Source organism: Typopeltis vanoorti, chromosome 15 (assembly GCF_054136105.1).
Source record: "Typopeltis vanoorti isolate ZY-2024b chromosome 15, IOZ_Tvanoo_1.0, whole genome shotgun sequence".
Taxonomy (NCBI): Eukaryota; Metazoa; Arthropoda; class Arachnida; order Uropygi; family Thelyphonidae; genus Typopeltis; species Typopeltis vanoorti.
Genome location: NC_143563.1, coordinates 80,216,927 through 80,240,824, shown reverse-complemented (window position 1 = coordinate 80,240,824; position 23,898 = coordinate 80,216,927). Strand labels below are relative to the sequence as shown.

The following is a 23,898-nucleotide window of genomic DNA, read 5'->3' as shown; positions in this document are numbered from 1 at the left end:
GGACAGATAGGCTAACCGAAAGACCATGGAGTTAACAGTTAATGGCCTTAACTGTCATAATTGTAATTCTAACAAAATTCATATTTTACAAACTTCCATCCATTCCATATCATTAAAATAAACAAAAGCTGATTTAACTGTGACATATGTGCTCATTACTAAAGTCAATAAATCATCTCTATGTTAAGAATTGCTGGCCTGTTTGGACGAGTAGTTGGCGTACCAACTCTCCAACCAACAAGCCGTTGGTTTGAATCCTACCATGAGCACGATTGTTTGTGGTTGTCTTTAGGCTGGAGGTAAACTTCATTGCCCACTGTGAGACCACTGCCCTATCTATTAGTTCTATGTTTGGCCTCTAGAGCAGGATTTCCAAATGATGTGAAAAATAAATAAATAAATACAAAAAATAATTAAAAAATGGGGGGAGGGAAATCATTCTTAGCCCACCCACAGTAGAATGTGCTTCAGGTTTACAAATAAACCTTTTGTGGGTGGGAGCCACATTTTAAGTCTAAAGGTGGCAAAAGGTTTTGGAGACTATTTGAATTAAGTTGTTAAATAAAATAAGCAGCGACAGAACAGGAGCAGAATAGAGGATTCAAGAGCATTGCAATCTGAGCCCATATCTATACTTAAAATAGAAAAGCCATTGGAAATCTAAAGTGTGGAAAGACAGCTGGAGTAGATGATATTAGATGGTAGATGACACTGACTGCATTGCATAATTCAAATGGTCGAATTCCAGATAAACTTCATTGCCCACTGTGAGACCACTCCCTACCTATTAGTTCTATGTTTGACTTAGAGCAAACAAAGAAATTATGAAAGAATTAAACCAAGAACCAGTAGTAGAAAAAATTAAAAAATATAAACATAAATGGATGGAACACGTTCAAAGAATGAAAACAGAAAGATTACCAAAACAAGCCTTAAAGTACAAGCGATTAGGAAAAAGAAAACCAGGACGTCCTCTTAAACGATTCAACGGTGACCTCTAAGGCCGGAACAGGCCATGCTAGGCCTAAATCCTTGATACTCACGATGATGATGAATTCCAGATTATTGGAATAGGTCTCTCATAGTATCCATCTAGGGAAATAAACAGTGTGAGAATTACAGAGGAGTTTTCCTGCTCGAGAAGAGTTAAGAAAATTTGAGAGAACAAGGTTTAGGCTAAAATAGTTGTCAGTTTAAGACAGACAGGCAGTTCAGAAATCATGGGAATACAACAAAGATCTATATTAATTTTTTTTTTTATCTTTAAGGTGCAAAGAGAAAAAACTGTTTATGCAGTTACACGACAGTGGTATGTTTGTTGTCTATGTTTAACATTTATAGTGGGCTTTCCAAGCATGTTGTACATCACGAAGGAACTTATTTGATCATATGGCATGTCCCTTCCTTGTCATAGATGCATTTTTACAATTTGTTCAAATATGTGACATGACATTTCATTAGAATTTTATTTATAAAATTAGTGATGTTCTTATTTCAAATTTTGAAATTTTGCATTACGTGAATGGTTTCTACATGCAGTGAAGTATACAACAAATCGGCCTTCAGGACACACACAATTTACAGGCAAAAAAAAAAAAAGTATTAGTGATGTGGTGAGCAGTAGGATGGCATTGGTGTAGATCATGGAGCCGAAGAGTTGTAAAGTAGGTGCCCTCCCTCAATGAGTCTGGTCTCCTTGGAGGTGTCATGAAATAATAATGATATATGAATACATTTCCCTTGACTGTTATTTTGAAATAGGTTGTTAGGACATTGTGCTGTACGATAAAATTTCTACTTTGTCTTGTGTGTATAATATACGGTGTCTATGACAGGAGATATTTTTCATTATATAGCATGAGTGACATGCAGTTACTAAGCTACCAGATTATTTATATGTTGCAATGGATCTCTGTCTCCTCGTGAACAGTATATCTAGAGATAATTGGACAGTGTGTACTTCATTCTGTCTCAAGGACATGTGTAATGCCATAACTGTCAAATTATTGGTAATTTATTTTTCTCTAATGGGTGATTTCTGTTCACACCTGTTTTTTTTTTTTTTTTTTCTTTCCTCAAACATTGCAGTCATTCATGCATGGTTCGTATCTTGTTAATGTAGCTCACATATAATTTCTTACATGTTTTAGTAATTTAAATATACCAACCATATGAAAATGAAAAATATATAAACGTAGAAATTGCAAAATATTTAAAAATAACAGGTGTAATTAACTCTATATTTAAACCAAACCTAGTTCAAAAACAAACCTGACTAAAAGTATACAATACATTAGCCCTACCAGGCTTAATGTATGGAAGCAAAATCTGAACAATAAAACAAAAAGACAAACAAAGATTAATAACAGCAGAAATGAAGTTTATGAGAAAAACTGCAAAGTATACCCTATTTGATCACAAAAGAAATGAAGAAATTATGAAAGAATTAAACCAAGAACCAATAATAGAAAAAATTAAAAAATATAAACATAAATGAATGGAACACGTTCAAAGAATGCAAACAGAAAGATTACCAAAACAAGCCTTAAAGTACAAGCCATTAGGAAAAAGAAAACAAGGACGTCCTCTTAAACACTTCAATGATGACTTCTAAGGCCGGAATAGGCAATGCTAGGCCTAAATCCTTGATACGTATGATGATGACATATACCAACCAAGTATGGAATTTCCTTTAATTATTAGCTTCTATCATATTAAGTATTGGAGAAGGTGTAGTGTAGAGTAGAATATCTCCCTCCATGAGTCCTTTGTGTGTGTAATAATATCCTCAAATGAATATTTTCCCCCCTCCCGTTATTTTACTTTCGATGGAAGTACATGCCACAATTTGAGTCATGCCTACCCTATGTGCAAGTGGGAAGCACTAGGCAAATTCTCATCCTTCCCCGTTTACAAGTGCAATTCAGGACAATTTGCTCTGACACAAACCCATGTTTTAACTCAGCAATTAGAAGGGAAGAAAAAGGACTTAGGAAGATAGTGTGTGTATCCTTCTGCACCAGATTTTCCATCAAGCTATATCCACTGGTATTTATCATTCTACAGTAACCACATTATGAAGGAAAGTAGTATTAAACCTTATCAAAATTGGATGTGATAATATCTTCAACTCTTTACTTTATGCAAGATTTTATAATAATATATTATAAACCAGTTAACACATGTAAGGGAAATTGGAATTTAATATCAACACGTATATATTTCTGTCACTGTTACATGAGCATCATTCAAAGATAATGCAAGAGACCAATTACAACATTCAAATTATAAAACACAATGATGAGTCATGAAGCATGAATATGAAGAGATCTGGAAAGTTCTGATAAACACCTCGAACAAAAATGATATTAAAGCAATTGATATAACCACAAGAAAGAACATATAGTAGCAGAGTTATGAAGGTAACTTTGTTCTTATATTCTTATATCCTCATATGTTCTTTTTTGTGGTTATATCAGTTGCTTTAATATCATTTTTGTTCTATGTGTTTATCAGAACTTTCCAAACCCCTCTCCCTCCCATAATATACTTTCTTATATCTTGGTCACAGCTCAGTGAACAGGAGAAAGCAGGAAACCAAGTATAGTTATGTAACTCAAGATTAACTTTTTTTAAAAAAAGTTTCCCTTATGTATGTGAACGTTTTTTTTTAATATATTAGTGTCAACCACATTTCTATAAAATGTCTAGTAAAAGATGCTATACTTTTAATGAATCCTGACTTGTGCCAGATTTATTTAATTAAAATTGAATAACTTGTTACAAATTTGGCATGAAAAAAAAAACTAAAAATAGATAGGAACATGGAAAATAATCAACCACATCTTGAGCAAAGAACTTATAGAACAAGTAAAATATTTCAGCAATATAGACACAGTCTTTCAGTGAAGACAGCAAATTAGAAATTGAATATAATCAGCAAAGCTGTGGAAATCAATTGAATTAATGTAGAGGCAACTCTGAACTTAAGTAAGAGTTATGGTTCACAAACTTTATGTAACTTGAATTTTACGTAAGTTGGTTTAATCTCTACACCCTCTACTGAGCAGATGAACAAGTATGGTGGATGCCTGGTAAACGTCTTTAACCAGAGTGCATAACTCCAACTATGAAATTCGGAGGTGGCAGTGCGATGGTATGGTCCTGTTTTTCCTGGTTTGACTTCAAAATTCTGTTTGTGGTGTCACAGATATTGAACTCCAAGAAGTATCTGAACATTATGGGCAATGCAATGCTTCCTAATTTTGTGGCATTTCTACTGAACTGACTATTGTCTCTTTCAGCAAAACATTGCACTGTGTCATAAAGCTGTTGCTGTAACTGCAGGGTTTGTGGACATGACCATCACCACACTTGACTGGCCTCTTGACAGAGCCCTGACCTCAACCCTATTGAATATATGTGGGATGAACTGGAGCATTGGATGAGGTGATGGGACCTCTTTCCCACAACAGCCCAGGACCTCATTACATGCCTACATGAAGAATGGTCCAAAATTCCCATTGATCTCTTGTACGCTTGGAAAGAATGTTATATGGGATTGCTGTCAGCGCAGGAGGTCCTACATGTTATTAAGGTGGGCACCATGGTGGTGTTTGTTGACTTCTTTCTAAGCAGCATATTTGTTTATTCAAGTTAAAAAAATAAAATAATAATGTGAAGAATGGCACTGCTTTCTTTCAGGCTGTTAACTATACTGTATGTCAGGTTCAAAGCGTTCATAATTTCATTCAAAATTATATAAAACAACTTAACTAACGATTTTTAATATATTCTATTCTAACCTGTATCTGAACATATACCAACTAAGATAATTATTTACTAATAAAATTGTTTCACAACCCTAGTGGTCCATGGACCACATTTAACTTGGACAACATTTATTAATAGGAAGTTAATAATGTAAAGTAATCATAGAGTAGTGTCATGGTAGCCATTACACCGCTAGGCAATACATATCAAGAATTTGATGTGATATATATGAACCCTGATATTAATTTCAGTTTTTATGTAACTTAACCTTTACATACACTAATTTTGTGCCATAATTACATATATTTATTTTTTAATATTATTACTAAGACTTCCAGAAAGTCAAGAACTCATCAAGGGAGGCCATACATCATCTTCACGCCAGTTATACTTTCTCTTAAACTCATTCACACTAAATACATTCACTTCACCATGCAAACTGTTCCATTCACTCACTGTTGTATGAGAGAAAAATCTCTCATCTCTTTCTTAACTGTGCACAAACTTAATTTTCATGGATACCCCTGACTTCTCTCCCCACCTTCCATATAATGAAAAATTACATCACAGGTGAAATCCTACCGGTTCAGAAATTTATAGACCTTTATCATATCACCGTCTTTATCCTTCTTACCAGTGTCTGCTGCTGTCCACATACTCTAAATCTTTCTTCATAATCTACATTCCATAATCCTGATATAATCTTTGTAACTCTTCTTTGTACCCTTTTGGCAGCTTCTTTATTCCATCCAAACCCAGGACATGAAATCTTTGCAGAGCACTCCAGATGTGGTTGCACAAGGCCTTGAAAAGAGGCAAAATGACTTCCTTATCCTTACATCTTCTTTCAGCATCATGTTGCAATTTTTGGTATGTGACCTGATCATCATAAAATTCCAGGTGTATCCTCAAGGAATGTACAGGATAATTATGATAGTACTACATGACTTCCAATCAACAGTTTTCTTCCAAATTAATCTGTTATCTTTCAAGACTCCAACATTATCAGATTTTATATATCTGTCTTTTAAGGCACTTTTTACTGTCTCACTCCATGTACACCTTGGTCTTTCTCTGGGTCTTTTTCATGCCAACCTGGCAAAGAACTGCTAATTTTGTTAATCTTTTCTCTCCCAGTTAATCTCAGGTAGTATGGTCATTCTAAATGACCATACTACCTGAGATTAACTGTACTTACACATTCCTGAATGCTAAGTGGTAAGTTCTTGTCTAATATTCTCATTTTTAATGTGGTACTGCCATTGATCCCATCTATTAATCTTAGAACTCTCATATCAGAGGTCTCCAGTCTTTGGTCAAGTGTTTTATTTATAACTTAGCTCTCAGATCAATAAGTTAAAATTGGTTTGAACACTATTTTGTATATAGCTGATTTAGTGTTTTGACTCATTTCTTTCTTATTCCATATAAATTTATTCAGCTACTTCCTACCATGCTAGCTTTACTAATTCTGTTGTCTATTTCCATATTTAATTTGCCATCTTCACTAAAAATTGTGCCTAAATAGTTAAAATGTTTTACTTGTTCTATAGGTTCAGGATACAGTTAATGCTTTTAATGTTTCTACCTATTTTCTTTGTCTTTTTATTGCTGATTTTCATACCAAATTTATTACAAGTTATTCAGTTTAGTTAGGGAATCTTGCAGACTTGTGCTGAATTAATTCAGAAGCATAACATCTGAATAAAGTAAAGAGCTAAAATTAACGTTTGTCAGTTTTTGATATCAGATTTAATGCTACTCCTTCATAATGTAATCCATATAGATAATAAATAACAGTGGAGATAATGTGGACTTTTGTCTTAGACCTAATTTAACATCAAATCATCTTCCTACAATTCTAATTGCTGACTTACAGCATAAATAGAGACTGTATTTCTCGATAGATTGTCCCATTTACACCATATAACTTAGTGTTTTGAAGAATTTCCATTTGGCACCTTGTCATGTGCATTTTCCAGATCAACAAAACTTAAATTCAAATCCTTGCTATATTCCTATGATTTCTCAACTATTTTTCTTAAAGAGAAAATCTGATCCTAACAACCCTATTTGGCCTGAATCCAGCTTGTTCTTCACCAAGTTTCCCTTCCACAATTGTTCTTTGCTGTTTCTCAAATATGCTTGCATAAATTTTACCAGCAATGCTGAGTATGGGAAATGCCTCTGTAATTCTCACATTCAATTTTATTTCCCTTTTTAGAAATGGGAACTGTGAGAGATGTGCTCCAATCATCTGGAATTCCACCCTCTGATGAGGTCTTCTGAGTAAAGCTTTTATACCTCCATATTTGAGCATTTCTGATCAAATTTCATCTATTCCAGCTGCCTTTCCACATTTCAGGTTTATGATGACTTTTTCTACTTCAAGTATGGATATGCATTCCCGTTGGGAGTTTTTCACCACTGTGCTGACACTGTTTCATTAAACAGTCTTTCAACGTAATATCTTTATCTCAGTTTTCACTTCACCTTCATCATCTCTGATTCCTTCTACAGTAAGTTTTCTAATATTTATTTTCTATGTTCTTACCAAAGTCTTCTCATGGCTTTTGTTTAGCTAGGTTTGCACAGTGCACAAAAGCTGACTTACTTTCCAGGAACTTTTTATATGCTTTTTTCTCTTCCATTACTGCCTCTTTAACTTGCTGAGTTCACCATGGAGTTGTTCTGATTTTTCTATCCTTACAGACAACCCCATCACATGCCTAATCAATCAATGCTTTCTTGAATGTTTGCCATTGAATATCCAAGATTTGATTCTTGTTTTCAAACTCTTTCATTTTTTTATTTAATGATGTTTGTGTATTTGAGTTTACAGTTCACCTCTGAAAGCTGCTCCACTTTGATTCATTTTAAAACTTGCTTACATGCTCTTCTGTTCAGTATGAAATTCACCTTTATCTTGCTCGAAACTAAATGGTGATAACTTCCTATTTCAAATCCTCTCTATACTCTTATGTCCTGAACCAGTGGGAAAACATTGCTATTAACTATAACACAGTCTGTGAGACTTTTCTTATTTCTTCCATTTTCTCTCCATGTGAATTTGTTGCACATTTTTATGTTATATCTTGTTAGTAATAACTAATCTGTGTCCTAAGCAGAAATCTAGCAGGCATTTATCATTATTATTAGCTTTGTGCTTTTCTCCAAATTTTTTACAAAACATTTCCTATTCTGCTGTTTAGAATTTCAACAAGAACCAACTTTTCCGTTTTCATTGTGCCAGCTGCCTTCTCTAATGCCTCAAAAAATTATTCCATTTCTTCTTTGGTAGAACCTTTTGTGGGACGTAAGTCTCATTGTGCAGTTCTGCATTCTGATATTTGTCTGCGTCACTCTACTTGATATTACATGCCATTCAAGAAGATTATCCTCATATTTAGTGTTGAATACTATAGTTACTTCCTCTTTCCTCTGAATTAGCAGAAGAATTGAATAAATACCAGATTGACATAATAGGCGTGACTGAAACCAAGAAGACAAATACAACATAACATTTTGTATTTATTGCTTAGAAAGATCTCACCTGTTTTTTTTTTTTTTTTTTTTTTTTTGTCTTCTTTGTTTCAGTCATGTATACCTAATAGGCAATTTGATAAGTACCAAATTGCCTATTAGGTCAATTTGGTACTTATCCAATTCTTCTGCTAATTCCACTTCTTTTCCATTGATGCTTTTTATGTTGATAGTAACGATACTGAGCTGGGATTTGTTCCAGTAACTGACCTTGCTCTGTTCACTCTGGTTCGTTGACGAAAATAATTAGGACCTTGTTTAACTGGGCAATGCCCTGGCCAGCATGAAATTCTGTCTTGTTGTACCATTGTTTTACATTGCAGTTTAATCCAGTTAGAATACAATTTGATTGGCTAAATCCCAAATTGCCAGCCCATCCTTGTTTGTTTGTTTGTTTGGCATCTGGGTAGAACCTAACAGTGCGGCATGTGAAATTGTGAATTGGACATTAGAAGCCCTGGTCAGTTTTCCGGCATTCCTTTGAAAGCTATGTGGAGGTCTTCTCCAGTTATACAGCTTTGACCCTTAAGCATCCTAGTATAACTTTTAGCTTCAAATTTCTGTGTATGATAACTCCAAGATCCCTAGCCTCACCAGTTTCTTGTAGTATAATCCCACAAATATAATATGCCTTTGGATATCTTATTACACCAAAGTAATAACTTTACATCTGCTAACAATGAATTGGTAGCCATTATCATTTGCCCACATTTCAAGCCTATTCAAATTGTTCTGTAAATCCTGGATATCAATTGCATTTCTGATTGCCCTGCCTATCTTTGTATCATCATCCAAACAATTGAATATCTCCTGTCAGATCCTTTCAGTTATCATTAATATAGAAACTGAACAACAGTGGTCCAAAGAGTGATTCCTGGAGTACACCACTGGTCACCATAAATCTGGCAGATTCACACCCACCAAGTACATACTACCTTCTCATAGCTGTCAGTCAACTGTTCACTTATCCATCAACAGTTTATATTTCAATCCCATGTTTACCAGTTGATGCAACAACCTTTTATGTGGCAGCCTGTCCAATGTCTTGGATAGGCTGCCACAATGTCCTAAGTCAAACAGTATCATAGTATATGAATTCTCTTTATCCAATTTAGCCTTAATGTGTATTAAAAAAATAGGAGCAAATAATTGCTAAAACATGACCTCCCTTTAATAAACCCATGCTGCTCCTTGCAAGTATAGATTGTCTGTTATCCCATTTCTGTGCACAAGTTCTTATTAACTTCTCTAAAATCTTCACCACCACTCCAGTGATACTGGTAGGTTGATAGTTAGACATACAGGTTTTTGCACCATCCATCATTATACAATTTTCTTTCCATTCCTATGCTGATACTCAAGTTATACAGACATGTCATAGCCTAGCTAATTTGGCTGACTGTTCCTTTACCATACATGCTGATATCCCATCTGCCCCTATTGCTGAATTCTTATCCAGGTTACACAATAGCTCTTGAACCTCATTCTCATATACTTGTAGCTTTTTATCCAGTGCTGTGGTAGCACTGTGTGCTATGTTACACACCTGGTTGATAGATCTTAGCAAGGTTAGTACTTGCTATTTGAACAGTATCATAAGCTTCTGACAAGTGTACCATCTGCATTTGGTAAAGTTATTTTTCCTCATTCATTTCTTTTATTAGTAGTATAATGAAAAATTTTTTAGCTTAAACAGTCTCTTTTCATGCTCTGATTTTGCTTTCTGTACAATATTTGTAACTTTTTTGGCCTGCACTTTATATATTTAATAACTCCTCTCTCATTCTCACAATATTCCACCCACATCATCATCTTATGGGTCTCTTGCTTAATAAGATTACACACCATTTCACTTCTACCCTTCTTCTCTGAACTCTAGGGACATATTCATTCAATCATCTTTTCAGAGCTTTCTGTATATTACTAATATCTTTCTCATTCAGTAACTGATACCATTGGATTAATGATAGTATTTACATGAGTTTGTCATAATTTCCAGCTTTATAGTAACCTTTCCTAATTGGAACATCCGTTTAGTTGGCTGCTTCCCAGATTAGTACAGCATAATCACTGTTGCTATCTGATCCCTCTAATTATGACATCTGTTCGTGGTGGAGGGAACCTCCCAATGATATGGCCCTTTGCATTTCTCCTCCTTTTCCTTGCTTTTCTTCCCATATTCTTCACTCTACTTCTCCTGAGTCTTTTTTACTATCCTTATTTTCCAGACTACATCATGGGATCCAATGCCTTGCTGCCATTTTTGCTGTGCAGTGCAATCTGTGGACATATGAAAAGGGGGGAATCCTAGTTGTCTTGCATTGCTTTGGCCCCTGCTTTTGCAAGACAATCGGTCTTTGGCCTGGCCAGGATCAGTAGACTAATAGACTTGCTTACAAGAGTCAAGGGTGTTGCAGCAAGCCTCCTTCCCCATGGTCTGGGGTAGTCCTGGTTCCACTCCTGAGTGCAGTCATTGCTTGCTGGTCAGTGGACATCCATGGTGGGTTGGGAGCCCTGGTGCCAAACTAAATTCCTGCTGAGAATGAATACTTCTTCATCCTCTTGTTTATCAGGGGCTCTCAACCAAGCTCAGAAAATGGAAAATGCCAGAAATATGGTCATTCTTAAACTGCCTGTCATGGCTCAGCCATCTGTGCCTGGTGTGGTAGTCCACAACATGAGAAGGAAGACTGTAAGAGCAAAACACCAAAATGGTCTTCTGAGCATGCCAAAGGTGGAGGAAAATGAAAAAAAAGGAGATACAAAAGTTAAAAAGAACAATGCGTCACATACCAGGAGGTGAAAAGACAATATACCATAACAGTAGCAACAAAATCTGCTAAACCCTTTTATGCTGAGAAGGCAACTGTAAAGAAAGTGTCAGTTGAGATGTTGCAAGGATGTCAATCCACCTTCTCATAACTACACCAACCCTGAAAGATATGACCTGCATGCTATCTCCTTTGAGTGAATTGGAGATATGCCTTAAAAGGTCCCACAAGATGAAAATTCTCTTATTTAAAAAAAAAAATGGAACGTGCACATAGAAGATCAAAGATATGACTCCAGGCCCTTTATTAGATGACTCATTAACAGATAGTATGGATACCTCTGCTTCCCTGTTCAGGAAAATAAAACAATTACTAATGCCAAGTGCCCTTGAGGGTGTGAAATTTAACAATTATTATTATTATTACATCACACCTCCAGGGAGTCCAAAGACTCATCGAGGGAGGGTATCTACTCTACAACTCTTCTTCTCACTACCCCACCAACCTTCATCATCTACCACCAATGCCATTTATCGCTGACTACCACCACTAGTACTTTCAGAGACATCCATGCCCAAGGTGGGATTCGAACTCGCAGCTTTTGGCTGGAGAGCTGATACGCTAACCACTCAGCCAACCAGGCCAGCGTCTTGGATTTTTTTTTTTTTTTTTTTTTTTTTTTTTTTTTTTTTTTTTTTTTTTCTTCCCTCTCCTCCCCTCCAGAAGAAGAAATGATGGATACCAGCCATCCACAATTTCTCCCCCACACACACACAGAAAAAAAATTCAAGATTAATAAAAATAAAATCGCTCATCAGAGGAAGCCAGATGAAAGAAATAATGAAAATATTCTTCCTATAATGGAATTATTGTTATTATTATTATTAAGCGACACCTCCAGGGAGTCCAGAGACATTGAGGGAGGACACCTACTCCACATCTCTCTGGAGAGCGGATACGCCAACCAGGCCGGCAATTGTTGTTGTTGTGGATTCTGGCAAAGATGACATAAATGACATCAAGGCTCTCTTGCAGAAGTACAAACCAATTTGCTTCTACTGGCTGGAAACATATCTAAAGCCGAGTGATGATCTGATTCTCCATATTGTCACCACTATTCGTAAGCACAGAACAAGGGATGGATCTGCCCATGGAGGAGCTGCCATCCTTGTAACCAACAATATCCCCTTCCAACATATCCATATTAACACCAGTGTAGAAGCAGTTGCTATAAGACTTGTTTGGAATGCGAAATATAATAACAGTATGCTGTATCTACCTTCCTCCTGCAGCAAATATTCCTCAAGATGACCTTCATGATGTCATATTACAGTTATCATCCACCTTAATTTTAATGGGGGATTTAAATGGACAACATTCTCTGGGGTACAGGAAAGACAGAGGAATAGTCTTTGAGTGTATGCTCAACAACAACATCTCTCCCTCTTAAACGCAGGAAGTGACACCTTCTTCTGTATGTCTACCCAAACATTTACATTCACTGCCATCGACTTAACTAGTTGCTTACCCTCCCTTTTCCCACTGTTTAAGTGAGAAACTGATGACTATTTGGGAGTGATCACTTTCCCATAATATCCACTTTTCTACATGGGCACCCATGTACCACATCACAAATATAATGGCAGAAAATTGAGCAAAATTGGTTCACCTTTTCTTCATCGCTGATGCAGTGCAGCATGTAGCAAAATGTATTATAGCAGCAACCACAACTGCAATTCCTAAAACATCTAGTTGGTATCCACAGTTTTCCTAAGCCATGGTGGAATGATGATTGCACGTCATCCAAAGAAGCCCAGAAGAAAGTTTTGGGATACCTGCAGAAAGGTATTTTCTGCAGGTACCCCACAACACCAAATCTAATTGCTTTCAAACCAGCATGAGTTTGAGCTAGATACATCTGCTACCAGAACCAGAAGGAATCCTGGATCCAATTTACTTTCTATATCAAGATCTACCAACAGCAAAGTAGTATGGGAATAAATCTAGAAAATGAAAGGCAGATATACTATCCACTGGTTCTGTATCATTGAGTGCAATGATTGCACAGTTGCTGATCCTGCAACTATTGCCAATACATTCGGGGACACGTTTGCAAAAACATCAGCAATGTCTTCTTATCCTTCTTGCCCAAAAAAAGCAAAGCAAAAAAAAAAAAAAAAAATCCAGTTTTCTTCAAATATCATAGAAAAATACAATAGGCTGTTGACCAAAATAGAACTGAAAGCTGCTTTGCTTAAATGTTGTCCAACTGTTGTTGGACATGATAATATCCACTACATGATGTAAAACATATGTCAACATTCACCATGGATCAACCACCTCCTTTCGTAACAGAATTTTCTATTACGAAAGGAGGTGGTGAGTAGGAGGGAGAGAATTGGCCTTTTTGTGTTGAAGGTGGATGACCATGGAATTCATTGCCTGATAGAGCAGTAAAACATGCAGATTGTGAATGGATTTAAAGAGTGGCATGATAGATTTTGTGTTGTTCTAATATAAGAGAATTTCCCAAATGAATTGATAATCAGACAATGCCCAGCAAGAGATCATTGCTCAGGTAATTTAATATGATGGCTTCGTCAGATGTATGTGTATATGATGCATTTTCTATTGAAAGTGATTGATAACCAAACATGGTGAAAGAATGTTTGGAGGTGTTACATGAGTCACTGTTAGAAGTGTGTGTGTGTCAAAAGGGAGATAGAAACAAAGAAAGAAATAAGTGAAGCTAAATTAAGTATGAATGATGAAAGTGTGAGTTAGAAAAATGAAAACCCAAAAGAAGTAAGGAATGATGAATAGAATAGTAAAATAGATTTAATAAATGAAATGGTCACTTTATATGGGTTCCAGATATCCAGAAAAAGGTGATTATCAACTTTACAGCAGAACTGTATGTGATAGAGCTTGCATTAAAATACATTAGATTCCATCACTTCCAAAGATACCCAGAGGCAGAAGGATGATCAGGTAGGAGTTAGATGAATATTATGCAGGAGTTGAAGACAAAGAATTACTGAGTAATCACTTTGCAAGAGTGCACCATCTAGGTGGTGATATTGCAATCCAGGTGTGACATTGTCTGACTGATAGGAGAATAGAGGTTGGAGAAATGGAGGTGCTTAGATTATTTCAGAACCTCAATGCAAACACAGGCATGGAATTATTTAAACCCCAATACCACAGGGCTTAGTACTTGGTCCTCTGTTGTTTAATTTGTACATCGGTGATATAGGAAATTATTTGATGGGAAATGTTCACTTATTTGTTGCTGGTACAAAACTGGGATGAGCAATAGTAGATAAAGGTGACGTAGATTCCTGCAAGATGATTTTAATAGACTGTTAGCATGGAAGTTAAATGGCTGCCAGTTTAATGTGGTCAGGTGTAATGTGATGCACTTTGGGAAGAAGAAATTACAGGCTGTGTACTATATCAATGGAACTTTACTGCAGAAAACTGAGACTAGGGACTTAAGGAGGATTGTGGATAGGGGTTGAAGTTTAGAGAGTGTATTGCAAAAGCAGCCAAACAGTGTCATATTAATATGCTGAAGAATAACAAGCAGGGATATGGAGGTTATCATTTTTTCCCTTTATTTGGCTTTAATAAGGCCATATCTAGATTTATGTGCAGGTGTGGTTGTCTTCAGTTGTTTGCTGATGAATTCTGTGGGAATGAAGAAGTGGTGGAGCTGATCCAAAGGTGAGTGGGAGATTGTGGTAAGGCTATGGAATGTTCCCTATGGGAATAGATTCTAGGCTTTTGGGCTTCAAAAATGAGGAGACATGATAAAAGCATATAAGTTGTTAAAGGGGTTTTATGGGAGAGAATGAAGGTCACCCATGGAAATTGTGTAAAAAGTGTATTTAGCAAGGACTACATTTTTTGCTTGGATGGTGGTGAATGGGTAGGATGGGTTGCCGAGGCCATTGTGAGTGCTTCGTCAGTGAATGAGTTTAAGGAGAGGTATAATAGATATTGTGTAAATAATGGGTCTTCTGCATCACTTCTGACTCCATGGAGATACATGTATAATAATAATAATAATAATAATCATGTAGAGTCAAAGAAACTAGTACTCTCCTTTAGTGACATTTGTGTTCCTTCTCAAATTTATAACTGCATAATTTTAATTGTTACAATTCTGGGATATTTTTGCAAAAGGTTTTAACATATTTTATTAGTTACATTTTTATGTTCATATGCTAAGAACTGTTAACATCAAATTGGCTATTATATGTTTAGTTTATTTATGAATTGGAATTGTAAGGTTTCATTATTTTTGCCTGCTTATTCTTTAAAAATGCCTTATCAGATCACCATTTGCTTGTCTGTGTTCTTTATTCATTCCTTTAATAACCTTACAAAGTGTGAAGCAATCTTCATTAATTCAATCTTGTATTAAGCGATTGGTCCATTCTCAGTATTAAATTTCATAAATATTATCATTTTCAAAACATAATATGATCTCTGAGCAAAATGTTTGAGAAGGGGGGGAAAAGCATTATAGAGTCAGCCTCGTTATGATAATCACAGTTAGAAATGGGCTGTAGTTATTCATGAATAAGAACAGAAATAAGTACTTTTGCCTTTTCCATTCACAAACTAAAACATATCTGATACATTTTAGTGCCATGAAGGGTAAATGGAGGTGAACCAGTAAGTTTTCCAAGATTACTTCAGATCTCCAATAATTAGGATGGCAGGTTCATACTGCAAATCTTCTACCACCTAAAGATTACAACAAAATATGAAGGTGATTTAAATGGTTCCTTGTTTAACAACCAGCTGAACCAGCATAGGTTTTAGCTGATGGTTAAAACCTTTGAACCATTGTAAATAGGTTTGTTATGTTGACCTTGGAGATTGTGTTCTTCCAGATTATAATTCTGTTAAGATTTATTAGAATACAGTTCCCTACAAACGTCTTAAATATCTTTTATCCTTTCTCTTCTTCCCTTGATAAATCTTACGTCTGTTGCACCAAGTCTAAGTTGTTTTTGTTTGTCTCTTTTTTATATGCTTCAGTTTTTATTTAAAAAATAGATGTAAAGAATAGTTTCTGTGTGTGTGTGTATATAATGCTTGAATTTTTTTTTTTTATAGGAAACCAAGGCTTTCTGCAAAAGCAAAGGGATTTAGTGACCCAGCACGAAAACACAGCCGCAAACTTGCTAAAAATGCAGCACAGACACTTCTTTCCTCAGCCAGTATGTATTTTCAGAATCTGCCTACTATCCATTTAAGCCATTCCTTTTTATAAATTTATTACTTTTTTGGAAAATATAGAGGAAAAAAAATTGAGGGTTATGTGTATTAAGACTACTTATATGCCTAGCTGTATTTTAACAGTCTGCTAAATTCTGGAAATTAGTTTTATGAGAAACCTTGCACTGGATCACAGCCTGAGAAACCTTGCACTGGATCACAGCCAGGTTCACATTTTTCACCCTTATCAGGAGTATAATAAAAGCAATTTATGTGAATTCTCTGACAGAGAAATTGTAATCAGCAAGGCTATCTTTACATTGCCATGGAACCATTTTATTTCTCTGTTGCATGTGTCTGCTAGTCATGATTTATATATATATATAAATGATGACTAGCATTTTTTTTTCTTCTTCCCATCCTTGATGTGTTCTAATGTGCATCTCTCCTTAATTATCAGTTTCAACATTACTCACTCTTCACCACAATTTCTCTAAATGATGGTGAAGAGTGAGTTCTGCAGTTAATTAAAAGTTCTAAGTCACCTTAGAACTTTTAATTAACTGCAGGACTACCTGATTTTGCTATCTGCTGCAAACTTTCACTTGTAGCATACATATTGAATGAAAAATCTCTAGTTTTGATCCACAATCTTCACTCTGGTTTTGTTACGTGGATGACATTTTCACAGACTAGAATTCACATCAAGAATTACGTCTTTGTGCAAAAAAAAAAAGCCATCATCATAGAATCAAATTTATCTTAAAAATCGAATCAAATGAAATTATTTTGATAATATTAAAAAGAAAAATGGATGGTTCCTTATCCACTTCAGTGTAGTGCACACTGGCATATCATCCCACACAGAAATCTGGTATTATTAAATGCCTACTATTAAGAGCCCACTTTGTCAGTTCTTTATCGGAATTGCTTCAGAAAAGAATTTCAACCATCGCACAAACTGGCACTCTCACTGACAACAACTCAAATCATCAGCAGCAGCACCCATTTTTCTCCTACTTACATAAAAGGAGATGACTCTCTCGGAATCTTCACCCCTTATATCAGAGGTGCTGTTGAATGTGTTTGTTGTATCCTTAGGGAAATTTCATCTTTCAGTTCACATTTAAATCTATGAACACATTGTCATTGGCCTAATGTATAAACTTATTGCTGGTCCCAGTACGATGTTAGTATTTTGTCTTGAAAAATATGTAACTGTTGATACATTTTTCACTTTGTCATTGTAACTACAAACTTTTCTTTAGTAAAAAAAGTTGTTGGAGATGGTGCAATTATATTACTATTTTCTAGTCCCATGCTGCTAGAGAGCTGCCAGCTCATTAGAAGTGAACAACAGTGTTGCACTAACATCTCCATGCAGCTGCCAAAATATACTTCCTGTTAGTTTTGTCACTGTAGCCACAAAATATTTGGTAAGGAAACAAGTATGAAATTATCTCATAGTTGGCATATGGATAAATATACAGGGTGTTCGGGATAAATTTGACAGTTTCGTAAGGAAAAAGAAAATCTTCTTTGTATCTATTAAATTTAATGAATTGACAAAAAAACATTACAGGCAGAGTTAATTACAATACTATCAACAAGATTTACTCAAAATAACCACCATTAGCATCGATCACAGCTTCAATTCTGCTTCGGAACCTCGAACAAGCTGATGCTACAGTCTCCCTGGGAAGGGCCGCAAAAACTGTTTTAATTTTATCCATTAACTGGGCTTTTGTATTACTGGAAGTGCGATTGGTGTCTTTTTCAACTGCGCCCCATACAAAATAATCCATGGGGTTAAGGTCTGGGGAGTTTGGAGGCCAAACATTTGGACTGGTGAAGTCGTAGAAATTTTCAGACAACCATTTTTGACTTTTCCCAGAGGTGTGGCAAGGGGCCGAATCCTGCTGCCATACATACGGCCTACCATTGGCTACCCTTGTTATCCAGGGCTTGACTACAGTTAGCAACTCCACGAACAAAGCCCGAATTCCAATGCCAGGGTTCTTCAACACCTGTTCCTGCAGATTTGCGAGGAATTCTGCTGTACGAACGCAATCAGATCGTCTGCTAGGGATCTTTCTTCTTGCTACATCCTCGTAGTCACCATTGCAAGTCTCTAGTTCATGCCTGATTGTTTTTACTGTATTCAGGGAGCATTGGGCAGCAGTCGTAATATCCTTATTTTGATGGCGGGCACGAATCATCATGATACAAGTTATTCTCTTCCATGATTCAGGTGGGTTCCAGCTATCCATCCTTTCTGACATCTTGTATATGAATGAAGAAGGGTCCAAACTTTTAAATGAAGAGAAGTGTGTGTTAATACATGTAACTTACGGAAAAATATAATTAATTATAAATATGTCAAATTTATCCCGAACACCCTGTACACCACCGGCGAGATATCTCACCAAGAGTTATATATCAGCTGATGAGAAAAAAATAAATAAAAATAATGAGCAACTTATGTTATCTGTCCGATGTTAGAATGATTTTGGTGCAGCTTGCTTTTAATAAACTGAATGTCTCTTCCACTAGGAACTTTGAACCAGTAATATAAGCACATAAGCTCCAAAATTATGTTAATAGTTTTTACTTACTCTGATGTTGCAATTTTTGTATTTATTTTACAAATCAGTTGTCACTTCTCTCATTTATTCATTTGGGGAAAGCATTCAATTCTATTTGACTATAATTACTCCACAAGCTAGTCTTCCCTCCATTTGAAGTAGCTTCATCAGCAGTGAATTATTGTTTAGTCTACAACAATGTTCAATATGAAAAATATGATATGAGATAACTCATTAACATCTACGAAGGATAGGACAACCTTTCCTGCTGTTAACTGGAATGCCAAGTGCATTTCTTAACATCATTTGTATATTGATTAAAAAAAAAAAACTTGACAAATCTGGCCTTGCTGAACATGCAGTTATGGATACTAGCCACAGAATCTTTGGGATGATGCAAAATTGTTGTACAGGTGCACATGCAGTTACTGATACTAGCCACAGAATCTTTGGGATGATGCAAAATTGTTGTACAGGTGCTCTCACAAATTTGAACGTCTTCTTTTATTTAAAGAACATTTTGAGGTCCTTCTCCACTATTCAAACATCAACCTCTGTGACAGATTATCTGTGCCCAAAATTTGGGGACAGATAATCAGTAATTTATTTTTTTGTTTTTTGATATAGTGATACACACACACACACACACACACACACACACACACACACACACACACACACACACACACGCTCTTCAGATTCTAATAGTATGATGTTTACCTGGCTCTCTCTCTTGCAACTGCAAGTGAAAAAGATATTACTCTCTATGTGCCTACATTGTTATTATTTGAATTTCCAATTCTATTTTGTTGCACTGATGATGGTGTAAGATGCTTAAATCAAAATATTGGTTAATTAACTATAATTAATTATACAATCTTTCCACTGTGTTCACGTGTATTTTTTGTTTCTTTTATGGATTCACAGTTACCTCTACATTGAAGAACTGCCTTAGAAAAGAATGCTTGATGCTGCCCAGAGGAGGGCAGTCCACTTAACAGGTGATGCCTTCTTTCCTCCCCGCACTCTACCCTTACACAGACTCTCCAATCACTTTATCATGGATGCCCCGTTTCTGTAAAAAAAAATTTTCCATGGAGCTTATCTTCCAAACCAGCTATGGCCATTCCTTGTCCCTCCTCTAAGCACATAAAAACATGAGCATTCATATATAATTTACTTCAAACTCAACAGAGAAATCAAAAATCTAAACAACAACAAAAATTAATGTTTATTGTTTTACTGCAAACGTGAGATGTGTTACAGCATTGTATGCATCACATGATATTTCTCATCGACCATACCTCAGCTGGCAGCCTCAACAACTACTACTGTTGTTGTTGAGGCTGCCAAATCAAATATGCAATAATAAATCATTGCATATTTGACTTGGTGATGTGTCAGAATGACACTGATGGGGGGGGGGGGGAATATCCCCAATTCTAACAAAAATGTTGTGTTGTCTTATTAACTGAAGAATAATGCCTCAGGAGGTTTGAAGTATGTTTTTATATATGAAATTAATTAAATTTTGTTCTGCTACCTCGGTTTTGGTGAGCTGGATTACTTATTTATTCAGTAATTTAAAATTGAAATTTTCAATAAATTTGCTGCTTTTGGTTGCATTTTGCAAAATGTGTAAGCATCTATAGATTTTTTTTTGTCCATCAGTATGCAAGTTATTTAGAGTGTCTGGCTTTATAAGTCTTATGAAATTTGGTATTTGAATCCTTTCAGGAATTAGTTGAGCTATCTCAGTTTTCAGTCAAGCACAGACATCTGCAGCAATTCAAAAGAACAAAACATCAAAATAATATATTACAGTAAGTCTGCTCTAGGTGGATAAAATTTGGGATTCAGGATATACACAAAAATATGTGCTTTGATTTCAATCTCAGTCTTGTTATGTTTTTAGCTATACAGAATTTAATAAAATTTGGTATGTAGGATTTCTTGTGATTTTAATTTTTGATTTCAGGGCTATATGTAAATGACAAAATTCAGCAAAAGAAATTGTGTTTAGAGTTCTTAAGACAAAAGTGGATAATCATTTCCTAAGTGAACAATAATATTTAACATTTCTCAGATTTTTTTACATTACCACTTGATTAGATTTCTTTGAATGATGTAAATTTCGTTATAAATATGATACTTGTGCAAACAATAGAATTATTCGCAGTTGAAAACCCAAAACAGTTTTTAAACTGTGTTGCATGTAAATAGTCAGAATATGTTCTGCCACTGTTCTGCATTGTACACTGAATGATGTCGCTATAAAATATTGTTATCAAGCCCAACACACACCTTTTTTTTATGAATATCTGGTTGTTTCCTTAACTGTTTTATTTTCAGGTAAGGAAAGGATCATTGCACAATTGATTATTGAATTGTTGCTCTCAGTAGTTTAATAACTACTGAGAGCAACAATTCAATAATAAATTGTGCAATGATCCTTTCCTTACCTGAAAATAAAACAGTTAAGGAAACAACCAGATATTCATAAAAAAAAGGTGTATGTGTTGGGCTTGATAACAAAAGTGATTTTGAAGTATTTTTGTTGTTCATTAATATAAGTTGTATCTTTGTTTGAATTTCGTACATATTTTAAACAGAATTACGCAGAAAATACGGTGGAAACAAACGTACCAAGCAGCCAAGAGAATTTGACATTGTTGAAGAACACAGAAAGAAACGTTCTTCCTCGTGTGCTTCATCGTCAGAAGTATCTTTAGGTATGCATTTCACAAGAATTCTGCTAATTTCAAACAGCTTTTTTAAGACCTTGTTGATATGAAGATAGAAAATGTTTTGTATTTAAATTAATGCCTTAAATGAAAAGTGCATTTGATAAGTAGTTAACTCTTTCTTTTTTTATAAATGATATGAAATGAATTAACACAAAATTTAATTGAATTCATGTTAAGCATTGTGCATGTTAATGCTTTGCTTTACTCTTTGTTCTTTAATACCAAAAGAAATGAAGAGTGAACTTTATGCTGTGTCTTTAATCTGAAATTAATACAAATTAAAAACATTTCTAATGAACTTATCCTATTGAATGCATCAAGAACAGATTTTTAAAAAATCCATATATCCCCTAGTACCACTTTAGTACTAACTAACTTGGAAATTGGCAGGTGGTCTTAGTCATCTCCATTCGCAGATTCATTGCTACCTTTTTATTTTGAAGAGAAAGAGAGTGTAGCAAATAGTAAAGCATGGGTTTAGTAACATGGATGATAGAACATTAGAGAGTGTCAAATTAGGACTTTAGATCTTGTGTCTGTGAAAATATTCAAAAAGAATGCATTCAGGAGCATCAGTATATTCCGCCATCAAAAACCTGAAATGTGGAAAGGCAGCTGGAAGTGGATGATGTTCAACTAGAATTGTTCAAATATTATTACCATAGACCTTCAGGAATTCAGCAACTTATCAAGGAAATCCATATCTCACAGCTATCATGCCTTTTCTTGAATCCCACTACCTGCACTCACTACTGTTCTATGAGAAAAATTTATACTCCTCAGTTGTTTTACTTTATGCAAATGATGTTGTACTCTTAAATCGAGTACAAGTCTGCAGGGCTCCTTAACCATTTGAATGAAATTAACATATTTGGCATAAAAATCAGCAATAAAAAGACAGTATATGAAAGTAGGCAGGAACATCAAACTAGACATAATTTAGAATAAGTTAAATATTTCGGCTATTTTAGGCACAATTTTAGTGAACAAGGCAAATTAAATTTTTGATGGAATAAGGGACATCAACTCAGACATCCTGAAGTCTGAGTTGATGTCTCACCCTTTTTGGAATCCCTCATTCTGTACAAACCAGAAGATGGCAATCATAGTAGAGGGGAGGAAGACCATGCAAACAATTTTGGTAATACATACGTGAAACCATCAATAGACTGAACTGTAAAACTCCATCTGACATCTACAAGTTAGCTCAAGATAGAGAGACTTAGAAGACTAATTTGCAATCTTTAATTTTTAATATAAATCTCTTTTCCCTTTTTACATTGTATCATATTGTGAATAAACTATGATGGAATAAGAGAGAAATTACCCCCCCCCCCCCAAAAAAAAAAAAAAAAAAAACCTTGATGGAGTCGGTGTGTGTAATTATACCTTCAGCTATCTGACCAATAAATTGCTCTCTGTCTGGTTGGATAATTTAATGATTACTATATATATAAAACAGTGTTCATACCAATTTTAACTTATGTATCTGACAGCTGGGTTAGAAATAAAAGTTGCTCAAAGATTGAAAACCAGACACAAGAGTCGTGAGGGGGAACACACACACAGTCATCCTTCGAATCACGTCCATTTGAAGATACATCCGTGATCCCATAAGGGAATAAATAGCATTTTCGACTATACTTTTGAACAAGATGTAAGCGAGCATAAAGTAAAAAGGTTTCTATTTAGTAACAATACATCATGCACAGTGACAACAGCTCATTCAGTGCCAAGTTCAGTTGCCGATCGGCACGTCTTCAGCAGTTCTACTATTGATTTTCTGTTTGAGAAATAGCTTATTTGTGGGTTAATTGTTAAATATTTTGCGATATTTTGTGCAAATGGGCAATTAAAAAATCTAGAAAAGAATCGCAGAAAAAGAGGTGAGCAATTCTTGAAACAAAGTTGCAAGTTATAAAGCAACATGAAGCTGGTAAGCCTGTCAATGTGATTGCACATGACTTTGGATGGTCTCATTCTACAGTGATGGCCATTTTGAAAAATACAATTTTATCATTTTTCAAAATGATGAAATTGTAGACAGTGTGAAAGGATCTGCTTCCATTAAATTGACAATAGTGACAAAGCAATGACAAAGTCCTAATTGGTGATATGGAAAAGCTACTTGCATCATGGATAGAGGATCTGAACTAAAAGCGCATACACCTTAGCCCTATGACCATAACTGCTAAGGCACTAAGTCTCTTAAACACATTGAAGGAGAAAGCAGGCCCCGATTATACC

At 35.3% G+C, this 23,898-nt stretch overlaps 1 protein-coding gene across 1 annotated transcript in view; it reads left to right on the top strand.

The window, feature by feature from the left end:
* nsl1 (non-specific lethal 1) overlaps positions 1–23,898 on the top strand; it is a 187,728-nt gene that overhangs the window by 115,838 nt on the left and 47,992 nt on the right. Inside the window, exons 4-5 of the mRNA XM_090404984.1 lie at positions 16,218–16,321; positions 21,517–21,636. Coding sequence (XP_090261110.1) covers positions 16,218–16,321; positions 21,517–21,636 — 224 coding nt within the window. The remainder of the gene's footprint in view (positions 1–16,217; positions 16,322–21,516; positions 21,637–23,898) is intronic.